Genomic DNA, 19,255 nt, shown 5'->3' with positions numbered 1-19,255 from the left:
TCCTTTTAATTAAAGGTTAATATTAATTAAAGTAATAGGACTAATAGTAAATACTTAATTACTAGACTTTATAATTATATTCCTTTTTTCCTTTATATATATATATTATAGAATTTAAACCTACCTAAAGGGGAGGGTATGTACAGCACTAAAATAGTATACTTATATAAGAACCTAGATAGAACTAAACTTAAGAGCGAATTAAAATAATATTAACCTTATTAAAAAATAATCTAACCTTATATAATAGTAGAGAAGAATAAGAATAGTATAGCTATAAGTAAATATTATTTAAATAATACTATACTTAGAAATAAATATAAGTATAATAAGGTAAAGTAAATCTTTATATTTAAACTATTTACTTTATATATAAGATAAAAGAATACTAAGTTAAAAATAAGACTAATAATAAGGTTAAGAAAGTAATTAATAAAGGTTAAATTATTAACTTAAAAACATTTAATTATAAAAGGAGATAGAAGACTTTAATTATAATTTAAAATAAAACTTTATTAAATATATAAAAGTAAATATTTATAATAGAAATTTAATCTATTAAAGATATTATACTTAGTTTAATATAATAAAATTATATAATAAATATAAAAGATTTATAAGTTATTATTCCTTATAAAAAAGTTATATTTATAAGCTATTATATCTCTCTAACTTCTATTAGCTTAAACTTATAATAGATATTATGAAATATTTAATTTAAAGAATAAGTTTTATAAGTATATTTAAATAAAATATAATACTTTAAATACTATACTTCTATACCTAACTATACTATTAAAGTAACTTTTAAAAGTAAACTAGTTATAATTAAAATTAATAACTTAAATGTTTTTAATAAAAGTTTAAACTTTTAATAATATATATATTAATAAGTTATTATTTATAACTTACCTTCTAATAATAACCTTATAATTTATAATAATACTAGTTATAATAAAAGTCTTATTAATAGAAGGTTCCTTTTAACTTTAAGTATATATTTATAAAAGAATTATAATTATATTAAACTAAAATTAATCCTAATATATATTATAGAATTTATAAAAATTATATTTTATATACTTAAAAGTATAATAGTTAATCTTTAATTATTAAGTATATTAAAATATTTCTAATAGTTAAAAATTACTTCTAGTTAAATATATTATTTAAAAATAATTAGAATAAACTATTTAAAATCTTAATTAACTTTATTATAAATATTCTTTACTTCCTTAAATAAGGTAATTTTAAAGCTTTATTTATAATAGAAATACTAGCTTATTTTTATATAAGATAAGTATAAATTTAAAGGGATATTATAATATTATTAAAATAATTTATTTAAATAGTAATTAATTATAAATTATTATTATAAGATTATAATTTTATTTTTAATGATAAATACCTTTTAATAATAAATACTTTTATCTTATTTAAGTTTTTAAAACTATCTTATTAAAAACTTAGAAATAAAACTAATTAAGGTTAATAAGTAAATAAAACTAAGAATAATCTTTAAAATTTTAAATTTTTATTTTTTACTTTAAGATTTTCTAATATATTAAAAATACTTATAATAAGACTAATACTAATAATATTAACTAATATTATTATAATTAAACCTTTTAATCTTTTTAATATTATTAATTAAATAGTTTTTATATTAGTTAAATTCTTACTTATATAATTCTTATTAAATATAACTACTTATAATATTTCTTTTAATAAAAAAGTATTTTAATAGAGTTTATAATTATAAAAGTTATAAAGTAGTTAGAAGCTCTTAATATATACTAAAATAATTATACTTTCTCTAATTAAATATTCTCTATTATATAAAATTAAAAGGCTAGGATCTCTTTTAATAAGTCTTATCCTTAAATTTAAAATATTTTTAAGGCTTTTAAAATTAAACACCTTAATAATATTCTATTTATTATAATATTAAAAAAATATTTATACTTATATATTAATTTAATATTATTCTTTAACTTAATAAAAGCTAATTATTAAGTTTTTAACTTATAAAAGAATATAAATATAATTAATATCTTTAAAAAAAAGTAAATAAAAATTCTACTTATTAATAACTAATAATCCTAAAAGTTTAATACTTAATTATATTACCTTAATATTAAAAATAAAAGGTAATAAATAAAATTTATAATTAATTAGTAAAGTTTAACTAACTTTAATTTATAAAAAACTTATATTATTTACTTATTTAATTTTATTATTTAATATAAAATAAATAATAAAATAAAATATATATAGTTATTAACTTTTATAATTTTAATAAAATTATAATTTCTAATAACTATTTATTACTACTTTAATTAAAGGTAATTACTTATTTAAAGGGTAAAAGTATATATTTATTATAAATATTATATAATTTTTATTAGTTTTAATTTATTAAAACTATTAAAACTAATTTATAATAATTAGTTATTATAATTTAAAAATATTAAAACTAATATTAATAGGATTTTATAATACTTTTATATATATATAATAATTTATAAATAAATGTTTTAAAAGTTTTATAATATAAAATATTTATTAATAATATTATAATATTTTAAATATTCTAAAAATATAAGAAATACTTTTAAAAGCTATTTATACTATTTATATTAAAGAATATTATTCTTACCTTATTTAAGTCCTTTATTAAATATTTATTTATAAAGTTACTTAGGTTTATAATTAATACCTTAACTTAATTTTAATATAAAAATATATAAAAATATTAGTAAGTCTAGTTATATTATATATATTATATATATTAAAATAATACTTAGAAGTTATAAGCTTTTTTATTATTTAATTTTATATTTTACTTAAATTTTAAACTTATTATAAGTAAGGAAAACTATATTATTAATAAAAGAATAAAAGATTAATAAAGTTATTATAAAGTAAACTAATAAGTATTAAACTTATATAAAATAATATTATTTTATTTAATAAAAATAAAGGAAGCTAGTTTTATATTATATAAAATATAGTTATAAATAAGTATTTTCTAGCTTATTATAACCTAAATAAAATACTCTTCTTTTAAATAAATAACTTTAAGAAATATAATTTTAATATTATACTCTTTTACTTATATAATAAAGTAATATAAAACCTAATATAATTATAATTATATAAAATATTAGATTAGTAATATTTTTAAGTAGGATATTATTTAATATAAAAATATAATATAAATTATTAGAATTAAAAGTTACTTATCTTACTTAAATAATTAAGTATTTAAAAGTTCTTTTATAATTTATAAAAGTAAGTATAATAGTCCTTATAAACTATTTAATTATAAAGGGTATATTAAATTAAATATTATTAAATACTTTATTTATAAACTAAACTAACTTATATTTAATTAATATATTAATATATATATTTTAATATAACCTTAATATTTATTACTTTCTTAAATACTTAAATCTTATATTAAATACTTTTAATTAATTAAATAAGGTAGAAAATATAATATTTAAATACTTAAATAGTAAGCTTATACTAGATTATATATAGTTTATAACTAAAGTTTTAATAGTTAATAAGTAGTAAAAATACTTTTATAATAAGTACTTATAAGATAATTGTGAAGATTAGTGGATTAAATGTAGTTAGGTAGCAGTAGGGTGCCTAGAGGCCTTATTAGAATGCTTATAAGTGGTTTAGACAACTTTATATTGAATTTAAGTGGGCTTCTATAAGCCCTTCTCACAGTCCCTCCGACATCATCTCACCCTTAGGCACATATAGGTTGGCTTTAGTGCACGAATAAAGGGGCTAGAAAATTCGGCCCTTAGACCCACTATCTTTAGCTATAAATAACTAGCCAACCCTAACCCTAATAGTAACCAAACTAAATACAAATAAACTCCAGAAATCAGGCTATCTAATAAACTAAGTTACATGTTTTTTAGGTAAGAAATAAGGGGAATGTAGAGGTTCGAAGTTAGGGTCTTACAATAGCCTAAAAAATCGACTCACGACCACCAAACTCATCTTTCAACGCGCACACCACATAGGCACTTAAAGAAAAATCTAGTACCAAGTCTAGGGTAACTCCTTGCATAAAGTACCCACACCAAATTCGAGCGTTTCCGTTTAACAATAATAAGTATATAAGAATTATCTAATAGATTAAAAATACTAATATAAAGGGTAATAATAATAAGAATATTAAGTTTCTCTTTATATATAAATTATTATTTATCTTATATTAAAACCTTTTTTATTATTTTAATTTAAATAATATATAATATTTTTATATTTTAAAAATATTAATTAAAATTATTCTTAAAATAATATATAATAATTAATATTATTTTAATTATAATTATATATTAGTAAATTTAAATTACTTTATTATTTATTATAAAATAAAAAAGTTTAAAAGTATATAAAGTTTTATTAAACTTATTAAATTAACTAAATAAATAAATAGTTATCTTTTAATTAAATAGAACTAATTCTTATAAAAATATTTTTATAAAATTTATTATTATAAACTTTATTTAAAAGCTCCTAAAATACTATTAAAAGGTATATTATAAGTAATTTTTAGAAACTAAACTTTAACTAACTCCTTATAATTACTTATAAATTTATTAAGAAAAGTTTATTAATCCTAAATATATAATATATACTATTAAATAATAGGTTAAAATAGTTATTAGAATATTTCTAATAGTTAACTAATTTATTTTTAAAAATAATTTATAATTATAATAAAAGGTTTATCTCTACCTTTTAATAAAGTATATAAGCTATTATAAGTATAAAAATCCTTATATTTACTACCTATTACTCTTAAATAAATAATCTCTTTAAATAGAAAAATTAAATTATAAAAATTATAATTAAATACTATTACTTTATCTACCTAAATTAATTATAAATAAATATTATACTAACTTTATAATAAAATCTAAATAATAATTATTCTATACTTATTTAATACTTATTTTATAAAATATTATTTAAGTTTAAGATTTAAGAATTATTTAAATTACTAATTATAATTAGTAATATTCCTTTACTAAAATATAATTTCTATATAATTATATTTAAAAAACACTAAACTAACTATTAACTTTATAATAATAAAAATTAAAAATAATATAATTAATACTATTATATAATAAAGTTTAATAAAAATAATAAAATATATTTTTATCTTTATTATAATTACTACTTACCTAATTAACTACTATATAAGTACTCCTAATAATATTATAAACCTTAAAAGATTAAATAAAAGGTTAACCTATTAATATATAAGTTAGACTTTCCTTTTAGTTTAATATATACCTAATAATATTAATTCTATACTTATTTCTAACTTTATAAAGGAGGACCTCTTTTATTATAAGGTTTTAACTTTTAAACTAGTTATTATAAACTAGAATAATATTTAAAAGGGTATTAATAAGAATTAAAAGTTTAACTATTATTTATATATTATATAAGAAAAGGATATATTTAAAAGTAGTTTAAATATTTTATAAAATAAATAAGTTTTAATTATAAATATAATATATAATAAAGTAAATAATAGTTATATAATATTAGAATACTAGTTAAAAATTACTAGTAGTATTATAATAATAAGCTAGACTTATTTAATACTATTAATCTATTATTTAATAAAGTTATAATAAAGGTTTTTATTAAAATAAAAGTAATTAAGGAAGTATAAAATAAAGTTATTAAGAAAGTATAACCTAAAGTAGTTAGATAACTAGAATAAAAACCTAGAAAAAGCTAAAATAATAACCTAAATAAGTTATATAACAACCTAATAACCTTATAAAAATTAAAGTAATAATAAAATAAGAATAAAAATAAAAATATTATTAATATAATAACCTTTAAATACTAAATTAAAATAAAACTATTTTAAACTATCTTATTTAATCTTAAACCCTTATAAACTTAAATATTATATTATTAATTTTATAATAAATATTAATACTAAAAGTTAAATTATAAAAGTTACTTTACTTTTAAATAGTTTCTATATTTATAAAAATTATACCTCTTTTTTACTCTTAATAATAATAACTAATATAAAATTATTTTATAATCTTAATTAAACTAATTATTAAATTAATCTTTTAATTCTTATAATAAAACCTTTTAAGTTTTAAAGTCTAACTTAAACTAGTTTTAGAATTTAATCTTAACTAGTTTTTATTTTTAACTTAAAATAGTTTTTACTTTTATTTTCTTAAGTAACTATTTTAAATCTAATTAGTACTATCTATTTAATTATTTATCTATAATATCTTATAAATAATAACTTAAAAGTTATATATATATATTTAAAAATAATTATTTAAATATTTAAACTAATAATTCTAGAATACTTATCTTATAATAATTAAAATATTTTTATAAATAAATAAGTATATTTATTCTAACTTTATAAATTAATAAACTAATATTAGATATTTAAACTAACCTCTTTTAATAATAATTATAATAAGTTAAAAATACTTTTATTTAATAGTAGAATAATATAATATATTACTTTAAATTTAAAAATAAAATTAAATAATTATAAGTTTAACTCTTATATATATTATTATTTTTATTTTCTACTATAAATAATAGTTATTTTTAGACTAAATAGTTATTATAATATAATATAAGTACTATATATACTTATATTAAGGATTATAAGCTAGCTAATAAGTAAGGAGGCTAGTTAATAGGCTACTTATATAAATAGTTTCTACTTAAACTATCTAAAAAATAAAAGATATTATCCCTCTTTATATATATATATATATACTATACCTAACTATAGCATATAAGTTAGTTAAAATAAGTAAAGATAAAGCTATTATTCCTTTAATTAGGGTTCTAGCTCTATTTAAGTAAATACTTATTTATTTACTTTATAAATAAAACTACTTAAAAGTAGTTACTTAGTTTATTATATAAACTAAGAAATAATTAGGTAAGGTAATTATACTTTTATTATTATATATAATATTTAGGTTTATAATTCTAATAACTTTATTATAAATAAAAGAAAAATAGTTATTAATAATTAAGTTTATAATTATATAAAATAAATTTTATTTTAAAAAAGTTATTAATATTTAAAATAATTAATATATTTTTAAAAAGTTAAGAAATTATAAGTTTAATTTAAAATATATTAAAATTTATAAAATTTTAAACTTAAGTTTAAAAATATAAAGCTTTAACTTTTAAAAATAAAAAATTAAAGAAACTTAAAAAAGTTTAAATTAAATTAAATAAGATTATAATAATATAATATAATTAAATAAAAACTAATTATAAAATTATAATTAATAAATCTTTTAACTTTATATTAAAAGAGTTAAAAGTAATTTATAAAAATAAAAAAGAATATAATAAGTTTATTTTTTTTAAAGTTTATACTTTTATTATTAATAATAATTACTTTTTTAATAATATAAAAAAGTATAATAAATATAAAAAGAAAAAAAAATTAAAGTTCCTTTATAAAAAAATTATAAGAATATATATAAAGTTATTAAAAATTTTATATATAAGCTTTAAAAGGAAGAAATAAGTAGTTATATAATATAAAAGAAAATTATAGTGTGGTTAAAGCCTTAGCGTTATTTATCTTTATTTACCATAGCTTAAGGTGGTTTCGTTCCTAATTCCTATATATATAAAATGTATATGCTGCCTTTATATAGTGGTAAACGCTTAAGGCTGCTACGGGCACGTAGGGGTCAGGCAAGGCTTGGCTTAGTCAGCCAATCCACGGGCTTAAAAGGTAGTCTATGGAGCCCTTTCTTAGAGAAACCTAATAGACTATTCTCTCCCCTTTACAACCCACACCAAAGGCCTAGTGTTAAGAAGAAAACGCAATGCCGACAATGCCGATGACAGTGCAGAGAGAACACAATACGTGGGCACGTAGCCTCAGCCTCGTGCCGCATAGACAAGGCTATGATGCATCACTCCCGATAATTCAGTCCGTTATGAAGTCATTTCACAAATTACGCACCTTCTGAGACGTTGGTCCGGCGATACAAAAGCCTCGACAGTATCAAGATCAATCTTGCCCAAAATCCCACCTCCTGGCGCTTGACTGAATGAGAATTACCATTCTCCCGAATATTTCGAATTCTATGAGGCATATTATAAGGCGCAGAATGTGCTGCAGAGCGCGGATGAATTTATTTTCTTGTATAGTATATTTGAATACCTTTGTTAGAGCTAATATCTACTCACCTAATAATTATATTTACTTACCTAGTTCCTACTAATTACTTATCTAGTACTATTTTTTTTTTAAGTAACTCCCTTATATTTATAAGTACCTTTTAAATTAATATTAAAAGACTTTATAATATAATTTTCTTTTTTAATTTTTAGTATTTTAAATATAAACTTCTTTTAAACTCTTTTTAATATACTTTTTAATATACTTTTTAATATACTTTTTAATATACTTTTTAATATACTTTTTAAACCTTTTAACTTATATATATTTAAGTATTAACTAAATATTTAAATATTAATTAAATATTAAAAAGTTAAAAGAAAAGAAAATAAAAGTAAAAATTATACTCTTTCTAATTTTTTAATACTCTTTTTAACTTTTTAACCTTTTAAATATCTAATCTTTTAATATTTAGTTAGTATTTAAACACTTAGTTAGTACTTAAATAATTAGTTAATACCTAAAAATATATAAGCTAGAAGTACCTAGAAGGTGTGTTAGAAGGTGTGCTAGAAGGGGTCTTAAAAAGTGTGCTAGAAGGGGGCTAGAAGGGGTCTAGAAGGGGGTTAGAAGGAGCTTATACCTTGAGTATTGAAAATTTAGAGAATCCTGGTTAGGTATATAGTTTTATATGGGTCCTGTATGTAAAATCTTGTACTGGGTGAGTGGTTGAAAAAGACTGGGTGAGTGGATATAATTGCTGGGTGAGTGGACCTTGGCTCCCTTTGTTGCGGTTGATCTGCCTTCGGCTAATCCAATGTCAGAAGACTATCTGCCCAGGTGTCTATCTGGCTTTGTCCTCGGCGGTTCCGTCGCCCCAAGCTTTCACTCCATGAACTTTTGCTTTGTTCAGACGAATCGCATGTTAGTCTACCTAATTAGGCCAGTGAGTCTATCAAGGTTGCACGCTGCATGGTTACACATGCTTATTCTCAACCTACTCACCTGTCATTATATGCATCTGATTGGAAATAAGTCCTATACCTTTATTTTTAAGAGACTTCGCAAGGAAGAGTGTTCAGATAAGGTCGTTACCAAACCTTGGAAGGCATGCCTCATTAAAATGGGGCCACGGATTCAAGAACCCGGCAGCCAACGTTCGCAAAGACAATCTGAGAGATCGTATTCCAGAATCAATGAGGGACTTTACAATAGGCTTCAAATATTATCCACAATACTCGAAAATTTGCAAGATTGCAATTGTCCTCCCGACTGTGGGCGAACCTCTTCAGCTAGAAGCCCTGCTGGGAATCCTAGAACTCCGAGTCCGCGGAGACCCACTCGATGCCGTCGGGTATCAAAAAGAAGTGATGCTCGTAACCAAGGTCAAGTTTTGGAAGAGGCGCAGGGGACGGTGGAAGTCCAGTTATCGCGGCATGACGGTAACCCAACAGGTACCCTTCGCATGTCCTTGCAGGTGTTCACAGACTCAGATGGCGGGCCACGGTTGGGTGTGAGTAACTTGCAACATCTCGGCCTCCTCTCTGTTCGACTATGGCCTCAAGAGCTTTCTCCTATTAATGGCTCTGGCGCTCAGCCTTCTGGTGACCGTGCATACCTCTGCTCTCACGGTTGATTCCTCACAGACAAAAAACGACTGATTGGAAACGCAATAGTATTACGGAGAGATGTATCTCGAAATCCCAGGTCGAGAAGAAGAGGTCTTTATCGGATATATAGAATCCTGGCTAATATTGTAAGCGACCGCAGATCCCCGTCTTCGATGTTTTGGACTGTTCTAGACTACAGCACCGTAGCATGACTAACGTCCCTGGTAGGAGGCCCGCTGCCCAGGCAGGCCCAGGGCGAACTAATGACTGGTTAAACTTGCTGGACCCCCGACGCGAGTACGCCGACAACACTGAGGAGACCGCACGGGGATTGCAGGCTTTGTATGCAAGTGACGGGAGCGTACACCAATCATTCATAAACAAGGATTTCAGCGAACCAAGAGGGGATGGAACCTCAATTTACGGTGACCTTGGCCCCACGGGAACAGAGCTTGTCTACATACCCGCCTTTTGGATTGACTCTGACGTATGTGTTATGATATCAGAACTTTTATCCCATATCATCATCTCTGTATTAATAACAAATGTGTGTGATAGTACTCTGGTAACGGGATAGGCCCCCGAGCCTTGAATTTATTCTATAGGTCCGTCTTGCTCAACATCATCCATTGCCCGGCATCAGCTCGGACAGCCCTGGAGCGGCTCTGTTGAAATACATGCCGGTGGTCTGACTGGCAGCCTATAGACTTTCGATGGGTGGAGTACTGAGCCGATACAACATTGGAGGACGGGTGACCTTCACTTTAACACCTGGGCTGTTCAGCGACCGTGAGATGGTAATCAAACACTCCCTATGTTGGAAGATGTGTATTTGACAATCGCGAACCAAATACCTGTGTCCTTATTGAGAAACCTACATCTTTCCTTAGTAATGTAACTATGCAAGCGAGTCCAGGTCCTTGTCCGCTGACGCGTTGGCAAATCAGGTCAAAATGTGGTTCGAAAAAGTTCCTCGAAGGACGGTTGCTCGAAGGAGGGATTCCCGAGTGGGATACGAGGATGAGGACGCATATGAAGCGAGGGTCAGAGGGGTGGTAGAAAGGAGGTTGGTAGCATTTTATAGGGCTCAAGGCTATACGGCGTTTAGAGGCGCTGTCTATGGACGCCCTGTTGAGCCGCAGACTGCGGACCCTCATGACCGGCGCATCGAAAATCCCAACCCTCCTCCGCTTGGGGAAGGTGGGAACACACCTAGATCGAGAATGTCAAGAGATGAGGCTGGGCCCACGGGCGCGGCAGAGGGAGAAACGCAAGAAGACGAAGAAATGGGTTCTTAGATCCCCCTCTAGTGCCTGGATGGCCGTCGGATGACATCTGGACATCTCGCAAAAGGTTTCAGGCTGGTGATGAACGCTGCAACAAAGTGTGATTAACATCGGAGGCGTTAGGCCTATCATGGCTTCTTCTTTCTGAGAGCGCAGATACCTTTATTTTGCGGGCGAGAGATAAACCAGCATGCCAACAGGCTTGAGGATACTACTGCGCTCGTACACATTCCCACCGGTTTCTAGTAGTAACTAGTTCTGCGTCACTTGCGCCCCGTCAAAGGTCTTCTCCCAGTCCAGCAGATATTTGCAATAGATTTCCGTCTTGGGCGGTCCGAGCGCATTCAGGAAGTCGTTGTCATCGATAAGACCGGCCTTTAAAAAGTACATCTCAGGGGCGTTTGCAGATATCGCAAACATGGTGTTCCCACACTAATAACCTGCTTTGTCAGTCTATTTGCTGGAAGAGATACCAATTTCATCCCGGCCCACATTCTTGCACTGGTGATAAGTTAAATCCTTGCCACTGTCAGCCCGTCTAGAGACCAGTCTGTCTGTGCCTGAGGTGACTGTCACCTCGTCCTTGTGCACAACCAGATTCAGCGACCGATCAGCGCCGGTGACCTTGCGGCAAGGTATACAGTGGCAGGCAATCTGGACCAAGCAGGTCAGGTGATGGCTTCTTCAATCAAGATGTTTGAGATCCTGAGACTCACAAAGGCCTGGTATTTACCAGTAAAGTCATACGCGGAGTCTCCGCACACGCAGCTGGCTTTAACCATGTTGGCTTCGGATCTCAAGTGCTGGGAGACGGGTTTTGGTGCGATTGAGGGCTGATGGTGTGGAACTTTGGAAGTGGTGGAATGCGGAATCATAATACACGTCTTCTGAGGTGGGGGACTTCCACAACGTGTAACCACTTAAGTAGATACGGTATAACAGCTTGGGACAGGCCGAACTTTAACCCCCTGGCCTTTATCATGGGTCCCGCGACGTCACTGCCGAGGTGTCGCAGAGGCGACACACTAAAAGTTCTTGGGGGAGGGGATCGTGCAATGCGCAACCCGCTTTTCGCAGAGGGCTTCGCTCCCCGGAGTTCCGATAACCAGGTAGCTCGTGGTACACCAAGATTCGGAAACACTCGTTCAAGGGGGCGATGCAGGAAAACACTCTATCAGCAACACTGTGGGTGTGGAAGGATGTAGTCGGCCATCTCAATTCAGATTGCCAAGGTGGGCTTCTCAACCTCAATTAACTGTGTGTGCAGCCTACCTACCCAGGCAGATAGATTCCGAGTCAAGTCTGGAATGTGCGCAGAAACCACCCCGTGTGTCTGGAGTTTGGAAGCTCTCCTCCTGATCGGTTGTCGTCCGTCATGTTGCAAGGAGAGATCGAGAGAAGCGGGTCTGGTTTGACTCTTGACTGGACGCTTTGCATACTAGTATAAGACTAGGTACCTAGGTACTGTTTGTATACCTAGGTAAGCACGACCCGGAACTATCTTGAAAGTTCACATGTGCACCCACACCGACACACGGCTGCCTTTTTAACGGCTCATTACTGTTCGAACCTAGTGTACACAAGTGGCTCTTGATTGGTGGGAAAATACCATAGCTCAGATGGCTCGCAGCGTGGAAAATCAGCTGTCTTGGGAGGCCGACCAGATGATGTGCAGTCAACACCTGCATTCGAACGTGAATAAGAAGGGCGACTCGACCAAGTTTGGTGTCGTTCGAGCAAGTACATATGTACAGTGTCTAATCAGTCTACCTCAGCTTGTACAGGTATTGGGTTTTTTTAGCTTGTTGAGTATTGGGAGTTGATTGCCAGCACTTTGTCCAGTCTTGGACGGTGAACGAGACAGAAAATGGAAGAAGACCCGCCAGTTCTGTACAAAGCACCACCGCTTGACACAGCATGGCTCCGTCACGAAAAGGAGGCCGACCTCCTGGCACCAAAACCAGCCATGGAGCCTTCCGTCAGACAGCAGATCTACGCAGCGCAGTGCCGTGAGCGCAACAACGCCATGACAGCTCCCGGAGCAAGAGATCATCACCTCGCACAGGGGATCGGGACCAGGACCACTTACGTGCCCTCGACGCTGGACGGTTTCGCTATCCCCCTGTTGCAGTACGCTCGGAGCAGCGAAGATGAGTCGGCGTGTCTATGGGTTGTCATCTACTACCACGGCGGTGGTCTCGTGGTCGGCGAGGCCGACAGTGAGGACCTGTCCTGCCGGCGCATCATCAAGGAATCGGAGGCCTTCCTCCCTGGGCTACAGCTCTATTCAGTCGGCTACCGGCTTCTGCCCCAGCATCCAGCAACCACCATCGTGCAGGACTGCGTCGACGCGTTCAACTTTGTCGTAGGGAGGTACCCACGTGCCAGGATCCTCGTCGTGGGATCGTCGAGCGGAGGCCAGCTTGCCGCGCTGGTGACTCAGCACGTATCCAAGACGAGTTTCCAAGGTGTCGTCCTGCGCTGCCCGGTAACCAGCGACGCATTCAGCGGGAAGGAGTACGTGCCTGAAGGTATCCGGCACTTGCACACCAGCGCTTGGGAAAGGAGCTTCGACACCAGCCTCCTAGGGGTTATGAAGAGGGAGGTGCCCCGGGACGGCTTAGATAGGATGCCGCTTGAAGTTGACGAAGAAGGATTGAAGGGAATGCCGCGCACATGGATCCAGATGTGTACAAATGACGTTTTGTACTCGGACGGCGCGTGCTATGCAACGGTCTTGAGGAACGCCGGGGTCGAAGTCAGGACCAATGTTGTTCGGGGTTGGCCGCATACCTTTTGGCTAAAGGCACCGCACCTGCAGAGGGCGTTTGAGGCGGACCAAGCGATGCTTGAAGGGCTGGCTTGGATAGCCCAGACCCGGAGTTGGAACGGCTGGTGGTGAGCATTTGCATACGCCTCTCGAGATAAGACACGGTCCAAACCCCAGGCCGGTCGAGCATTAAGCCAGTGGCCTCGAGGATGGGGACAGACCAAATCATCAATGCAAGTAGGTGCAGAAAATCCGATGAATGACTTGTATTCTTGAGCATGCCGTCCATCTCACTTCTCCGCCCTCTCCGATCCCGATATCTACAATGCTAGCGTACACAAAGGGAAGGTGCTGCCCATGTTGTTCTCTACAGCACGGAGAGGTCGCCGAATTTTTCCTGTGGCCTGCGTCAGAAAAGATGGATCGTGGGGCTGTACAAAAGGGGACACGGACCTTGTATCCGGGGACGCCCCAGCGGCCCCTGGAAACCAGCTTGGAGGTCTTCTCGTCGATCGAGGGCTCGGCGGCGGCAACGTCGTCCTGTAGAAACCCATCAGCATCTTTGACTTCCACAGGTACCCCCCGTTACTAGCTCCCAGCCGTGTACATACCACAGTGAGGTCCTCGAAGGGCCTGGCCTGCTCGATGTTCTGCAGCGTCTTGGTGAGGTCCTGGAGCTCGAGGTCGACCTTCTCCTTGGTGGCCTGGGCGTTCTTGACGGCCTCGGCCTCGAAGGTCTCGATGGCCTTGAGCTGGCGGGAGATGTCGTAGGTGGCGGGCTTGAAGGCCTTGAAGCGCTTCTCGATCTCGTCGACGACGGCCTGGTTCTTGAGGGTGGAGCGGTACTGGGCGAAGTCGACGGCCGTGGGGAGCTCGGACAGCTGCTGCACCTTGCGCTTCGCGTTGTCGTTGCGCGACTTGAACGCCTGCAGGGACGCGACCGTCTGGCCGCGCAGGCCCAGCGAGGTCGTCACTTTGGCCCAGTCGAGCTTCAGGGCTGCGGATCGCTGCGCGGGAGAGGGCGGGAGAAATTAGCTCAGGATCTTTCGGTGCTGCGGACGACGTGCATGCTCGGGATTGGCAGCCGGAAGGGTGGCCGGCGACGGCAGGGAAGCATCTGTGCGAGTCAATTGAGGGGACAATTACTTACTGCGGCCATCTTTGCGGTTGATATGTGGAATCAAGGGAGTGGAGAGTTTGAAGCAACGCGGTTCTATGCGGACGGAGGTTGACGATGACGGTTTCGGTCCGGCTGGGCGGACGCTCAAATCACGTGACTGGACTCCCCCCGGTTTCCTCCGCCGAGAAACGACTTTGCAGACAACAAGCACTCTTACGGGTTTACCTTGTAAGAAATGGCGAGGAATATTCGATACGAAACTCTTGATCTATAACGTTTCACTTCTGCTTTTCTGCATGTTTATGACTAGCCGTTGCATGGAGAATCACCCGGTGGCGGGTTGGACTTTTGTCACTGCTCCGATTCACGCACCCTCTTGTTAGAATGAGTTACCTGGGACAATCTCTCAAAGGATGATCTCCCATGAGTACTCATTTTTGAGATCATTCCTCGTAGCTGGCGCCAACCCCGGAGTTTGCATCACGCGCCTTCGTCATTGCCTCCATTAAAGCAGATCCGTTCCGACAGTCCCAAGTGACGGCAGGTTCCAAGACAACCAGACCATCGTTAGGTTCTCAAGATGAATTGGTCAAGTGCATGGTGTTTTCATTTTTGAGTGCATGAAACCCGATAATCAACTCCGACTAATCTGACGTGCTCTTGATCGGCCCCTTCAGGCCCCGAGTCCATCAAACCACGAGAACCCTTAGCGCTACCATGCATCTCGTGTAATACCAAAAGGACTTGGAGAGTAAGAATGGGCGGTCGGGTCTTAGATGCTCAAGGCCATGATGGAGTTGACAATGTCGTTGTCGTTCTCCTTCAGAGCCTTGATAGCCTTCTTCCGTGATACGTTGGCCTGGGTCATGACAAGCTCGATGTCCTTGTCCTCGATACCCTCGGCGTCAACCTCCTCACCATCATCCTCCTCCTCCTCCTCCTTCTTGGCCTCGCCGCCCTCGACGGCCTTGCTGGCCTCGCCGTGGTCGTGGCCGGCGTGGTCGTGCTCGGCCTGGGCGAGCTGCTGGGCGGCGGCGGCCTGGGCGGAGGCGTTGAGGTCCTCGATCTTGGCCTCGCCGAAGACACTGAGGGAAGTTGGCATTAGTGTTGGGTTGGGCCAGGGGCATCAGGTTTTGTGGGGCACACTCACATGTACGTGTTGCTGTTAGGAGACTTGTACACCTCGGGGTTGTTGATCACGAAGAGGATCTGTAACGATGCGCGGTCAGCCATCTCCGGTTCTCTGCGCATCCCGTGCTTGCGGGCGGCCTATTCCAATAACGCGAGGGCACAGCTGGTCTTTTTGCGCATGGCAGTTTACTTTGCCCCGCGAACTCCTCCACTTCCGCCCCCCGCCTCTCTCCAAGCCCAGGTGTTGGTTGACTCACGTTCTTTGGTCGGCGGAGGGTGACACGGGTGATGCCCTGGATGCGGGTCAGGTGCAGCTTCTCCATGGCCTTGCGAGCCTTCTTCTCGTTGCGAGAGTGGATGACGGCGGAAGAGCCGGCTGGGAGGCTGGAGTCGCCAGCCTCGATCTCAGAGTCGGAGCTGTCATCGTCGGCACCCTCCTCGACGGAGACGTTCTTGGTAGGCTCCTCGTCCGGGAGTTCCTCGACTCTGGGGTTGGCCATTTTCGCGACTGTCTTCTGCTTCTGCGAGTTCGGGGAAGGTTGGTCAGCTCAGTCAAAGGCCTGGTCGAGCTGGAGCTGCTTGGTCCGATTGAGAGCTGGCGCCTGGAGCGTAGCTTCTTCCACAATTTTCAATCCGGCAGAACCCCACACAATGCAGAAAGCCGCTGGGCAGGCGGCAATTTTCAAATGTTGATTCTCGGGCGCCGCCTGCTCCTGCGGCGGCCAAAATTGCACGGCATGTAATTGAGACTCCGTAGACTCACCTGCAACAATATCTACCCCAAAAGGTCAAGGTGGCTCGTCGTTAGAGTGGCGGGAAGGTGATGGACTGGCTGACTGAGGGGGTTTGGTTGTTGCAGAGCTCTCAAAATGTCCCTGGCAATTCCGCCCACGAAGCCCTAGCCACGCTAACCCGATTCAGCAGCCGACCTCTTTGGGGGGCAGCTCTCGTACTGGCTGCACTGCGTAGAACAATGACGGGTTTGGCAGGTGCCCAGACATACACACATACCCACGTACATTTGAACACCGCTTTGTAGCCGACACGGTAATTCGGGCACTCGTGAAAATGAGCATTTTAGACTCGCTCACATTACACTATAATCACCTGTGGATTATATAGAATCACACATCTACTTAGGAATGCTTCCTTCCCTTCTTCCTTGGTGACTGCTGCAGCATGTTGGTCGCACTCGTCTCTGGTGGCATGTCCCTCCCCATGACATCGTCAAAGTAACAACACGTACCAGGTGGGCCGGGGGGACCATTTCGGCAGAGTGCGTAGATCCTGTTTCCTGATGCGGGCCGAAACCCATTTGTTCGGCACGACGCTTCCTCACTTTGATTACAACTGTAGAAACTTTGGTTGGTTGGTATCACAATAATTTGGTTTGGACCATGACGAGTGGTCTTGATTCTTCGGTTTCTGAATTTCCCTATCATTGACGCCGGCCACCTTTGCCTTTTTGAAGGTGATATGATCCGTTAAACGCAGCAAAGAAAACCCAGCGGCCCAAAATGCTGTCGTGTTGGTTGTTGTGTTCATGCAGTGCCGTCCAGAATACCGTCACACCTCTAGTAGAACACCATCCACCATCGCCCAGCCGGCCGCGCAGTGCACACGACCGCCATCACCGCCGAACCGATCCCTCACTTGCTTGCCCTGACGCGCGAAACCCGAACTCTTCGATGTCTGTCGTTTGCCGAGGTGGGGGGGTTCGCTTACGCGGAGGCCTTGACCTTGGCGATGGCCTTGCGCTCCTCGAATCGTCGCTGCTTCTTGAGGCGCAGGACCTTGAAGCGGTCGAAGTCGGTCAGGGCCGATCGCTTGGCCTGCTGGGCCTTGGTCTTGGCCCAGTTGGACGCCTTCCACTTGCTGTCGATCTCGGCCTTCTCCCAGAACTTCTTGACGGTTGGCGTCCTGGCGCCCCGGGGCAGGTTGGCAACCACGAGGTCGGAGAGCAGGACGTTGGAGAAGGAAACGGCTTGTCGGGGAACAGCGAGGGCGGCATCGGAGGCGGGGCCGTCAACCAGGGCCTGTGATATCATCGAGTGTCAATCAAAAGTGTCCGTCTTTCTCTCCACAGCCAGCCTTCTCAATCGCAGGAGCGGCAACGTACGCGCTTGTGGTCGATGATCTCGACAATGGTGGCCAGGCGGCCAGCGGAAGGGCCCTCCTGGATCAGGACGACACGGCCGACCTCAACGAGGCGCCACTTGGGAGCAGAGATGGTCGCGTCACCCATTTTCGACGAAGTTCTGTTTGCGGGGGGGGGTATGCGGATTAGAAGGACAGTTCGGCAGGGTCGTCGGCACACAGGAGAGAAGAGCAGTGTCACGTACTGATGTCGAGTGCTGGAGGTTGTGAGGTGAGTTGGTCGTATCAAAATTCCCCTGTCGGCGTTGGCGATCCGCTGTTAGCAGTAGGGTGGATTGATTTTGCGAGGCGATTTGTGTCGAGAAGCCCGTGCACCACGGCGAAAAGTTTTCGCTCCTTCCGGGGCGAAAGTGCGAGCCGCCAGTCCGGAGCTGCATTCTAGCTGCCGCTTATTTAGCATTTGGCAGGGGCCTCGAGCCTGACACTAGAGGCTACTTGTGACATTGTACGCCGTACCAAGTGCACGCTGCCAACGGGCAGACAGGCAATTAATAAACCAATTCGAGATTGAGCACTGATGATTGATGACTCGCCCGCCCGCTGCCGGCTCACCAGCAATATCGAGGGTTCGCTGGTCCTTGCTTTCGGGCTGCAGGCGATGTATATACTTAAGAACCTGGGTAAGTAAGTACCTACCCAAGTACCTAGACCACCTAGGTACCGAGGTAGGTAGACAACGCCTTTCAGTTGCAGGAGACGGCATGCTCATGAGATGCTGTCTTCTACGGAGTACTCTCTTCGACTCGGTACTTGCTGTATTACCGTTGCCACAAGGTGGTTCCGCATGCATGTGGGACCATTTCTTTGCCGACTTCCCAGAGCATTTGTTGCAGACAGGACGCCTCCATGCCCGAGACACCTTGGCCTCCTTGACCCAGACAGAAACAGAACAGCAAAACGACTGTCTGCAGGTAGATGATGGCAGGATGGCTAGTTGGTGCAGGGGCACTTCTTGCGCAATTTGAGATGCGTGGCCGA

The 19,255-nt window shown here is 36.7% G+C and overlaps 6 protein-coding genes across 6 annotated transcripts; 2 read left to right on the top strand and 4 right to left on the bottom strand.

Annotated features, from left to right (window-relative positions):
* Positions 1–9,399: 9,399 nt before the first annotated feature.
* On the top strand, positions 9,400–11,111 carry KVR01_003104 (uncharacterized protein; the record flags this gene model as incomplete). Its single annotated transcript, XM_044790051.1, has 6 exons — positions 9,400–9,570; positions 9,691–9,716; positions 10,042–10,300; positions 10,372–10,418; positions 10,520–10,610; positions 10,761–11,111. 6 exons carry the CDS (start codon positions 9,400–9,402, stop codon positions 11,109–11,111), a joined length of 945 nt encoding a protein of 314 aa, XP_044648119.1.
* A 240-nt stretch (positions 11,112–11,351) lies between these two features.
* KVR01_003956 (uncharacterized protein) lies at positions 11,352–11,881 on the bottom strand (the record flags this gene model as incomplete). Its single annotated transcript, XM_044790084.1, has 3 exons — positions 11,352–11,531; positions 11,592–11,753; positions 11,816–11,881. 3 exons carry the CDS (start codon positions 11,879–11,881, stop codon positions 11,352–11,354), a joined length of 408 nt encoding a protein of 135 aa, XP_044648971.1.
* A 929-nt stretch (positions 11,882–12,810) lies between these two features.
* KVR01_003310 (F1F0 ATP synthase subunit d) lies at positions 12,811–15,080 on the bottom strand. Its single transcript, XM_044784713.1, has 4 exons — positions 15,020–15,080; positions 14,481–14,876; positions 14,323–14,409; positions 12,811–14,266 (listed from the first exon to the last, which is right to left on the bottom strand). The coding sequence occupies exons 1-4, from the start codon at positions 15,026–15,028 to the stop codon at positions 14,237–14,239; spliced, it is 522 nt and encodes a 173-aa protein (XP_044648325.1). The 5' UTR covers positions 15,029–15,080; the 3' UTR covers positions 12,811–14,236.
* Positions 12,967–14,001, top strand: KVR01_002219 (uncharacterized protein; the record flags this gene model as incomplete). The annotated part of the gene is made up of 1 exon (XM_044791259.1): positions 12,967–14,001. The coding sequence occupies one exon, from the start codon at positions 12,967–12,969 to the stop codon at positions 13,999–14,001; it is 1,035 nt and encodes a 344-aa protein (XP_044647234.1).
* Positions 15,081–15,237: 157 nt separating the features above from the next.
* On the bottom strand, positions 15,238–16,972 carry KVR01_003493 (uncharacterized protein). Its single transcript, XM_044791461.1, has 3 exons — positions 16,378–16,972; positions 16,140–16,198; positions 15,238–16,074 (listed from the first exon to the last, which is right to left on the bottom strand). Exons 1-3 carry the CDS (start codon positions 16,618–16,620, stop codon positions 15,762–15,764), a joined length of 615 nt encoding a protein of 204 aa, XP_044648508.1. The 5' UTR covers positions 16,621–16,972; the 3' UTR covers positions 15,238–15,761.
* A 199-nt stretch (positions 16,973–17,171) lies between these two features.
* Positions 17,172–18,808, bottom strand: KVR01_003551 (uncharacterized protein). The gene is made up of 2 exons (XM_044783734.1): positions 18,240–18,808; positions 17,172–18,156 (listed from the first exon to the last, which is right to left on the bottom strand). The coding sequence occupies exons 1-2, from the start codon at positions 18,363–18,365 to the stop codon at positions 17,842–17,844; spliced, it is 441 nt and encodes a 146-aa protein (XP_044648566.1). The 5' UTR covers positions 18,366–18,808; the 3' UTR covers positions 17,172–17,841.
* Between the last annotated feature and the right edge of the window lie 447 nt (positions 18,809–19,255).

Source organism: Diaporthe batatas, assembly GCF_019321695.1.
Source record: "Diaporthe batatas strain CRI 302-4 chromosome Unknown Contig00003, whole genome shotgun sequence".
In the NCBI taxonomy this organism is placed as follows: domain Eukaryota; kingdom Fungi; phylum Ascomycota; class Sordariomycetes; order Diaporthales; family Diaporthaceae; genus Diaporthe; species Diaporthe batatas.
The sequence above is the reverse complement of the archived record's forward strand: the minus strand, read 5'-3'. Positions and strand labels throughout refer to the sequence as shown.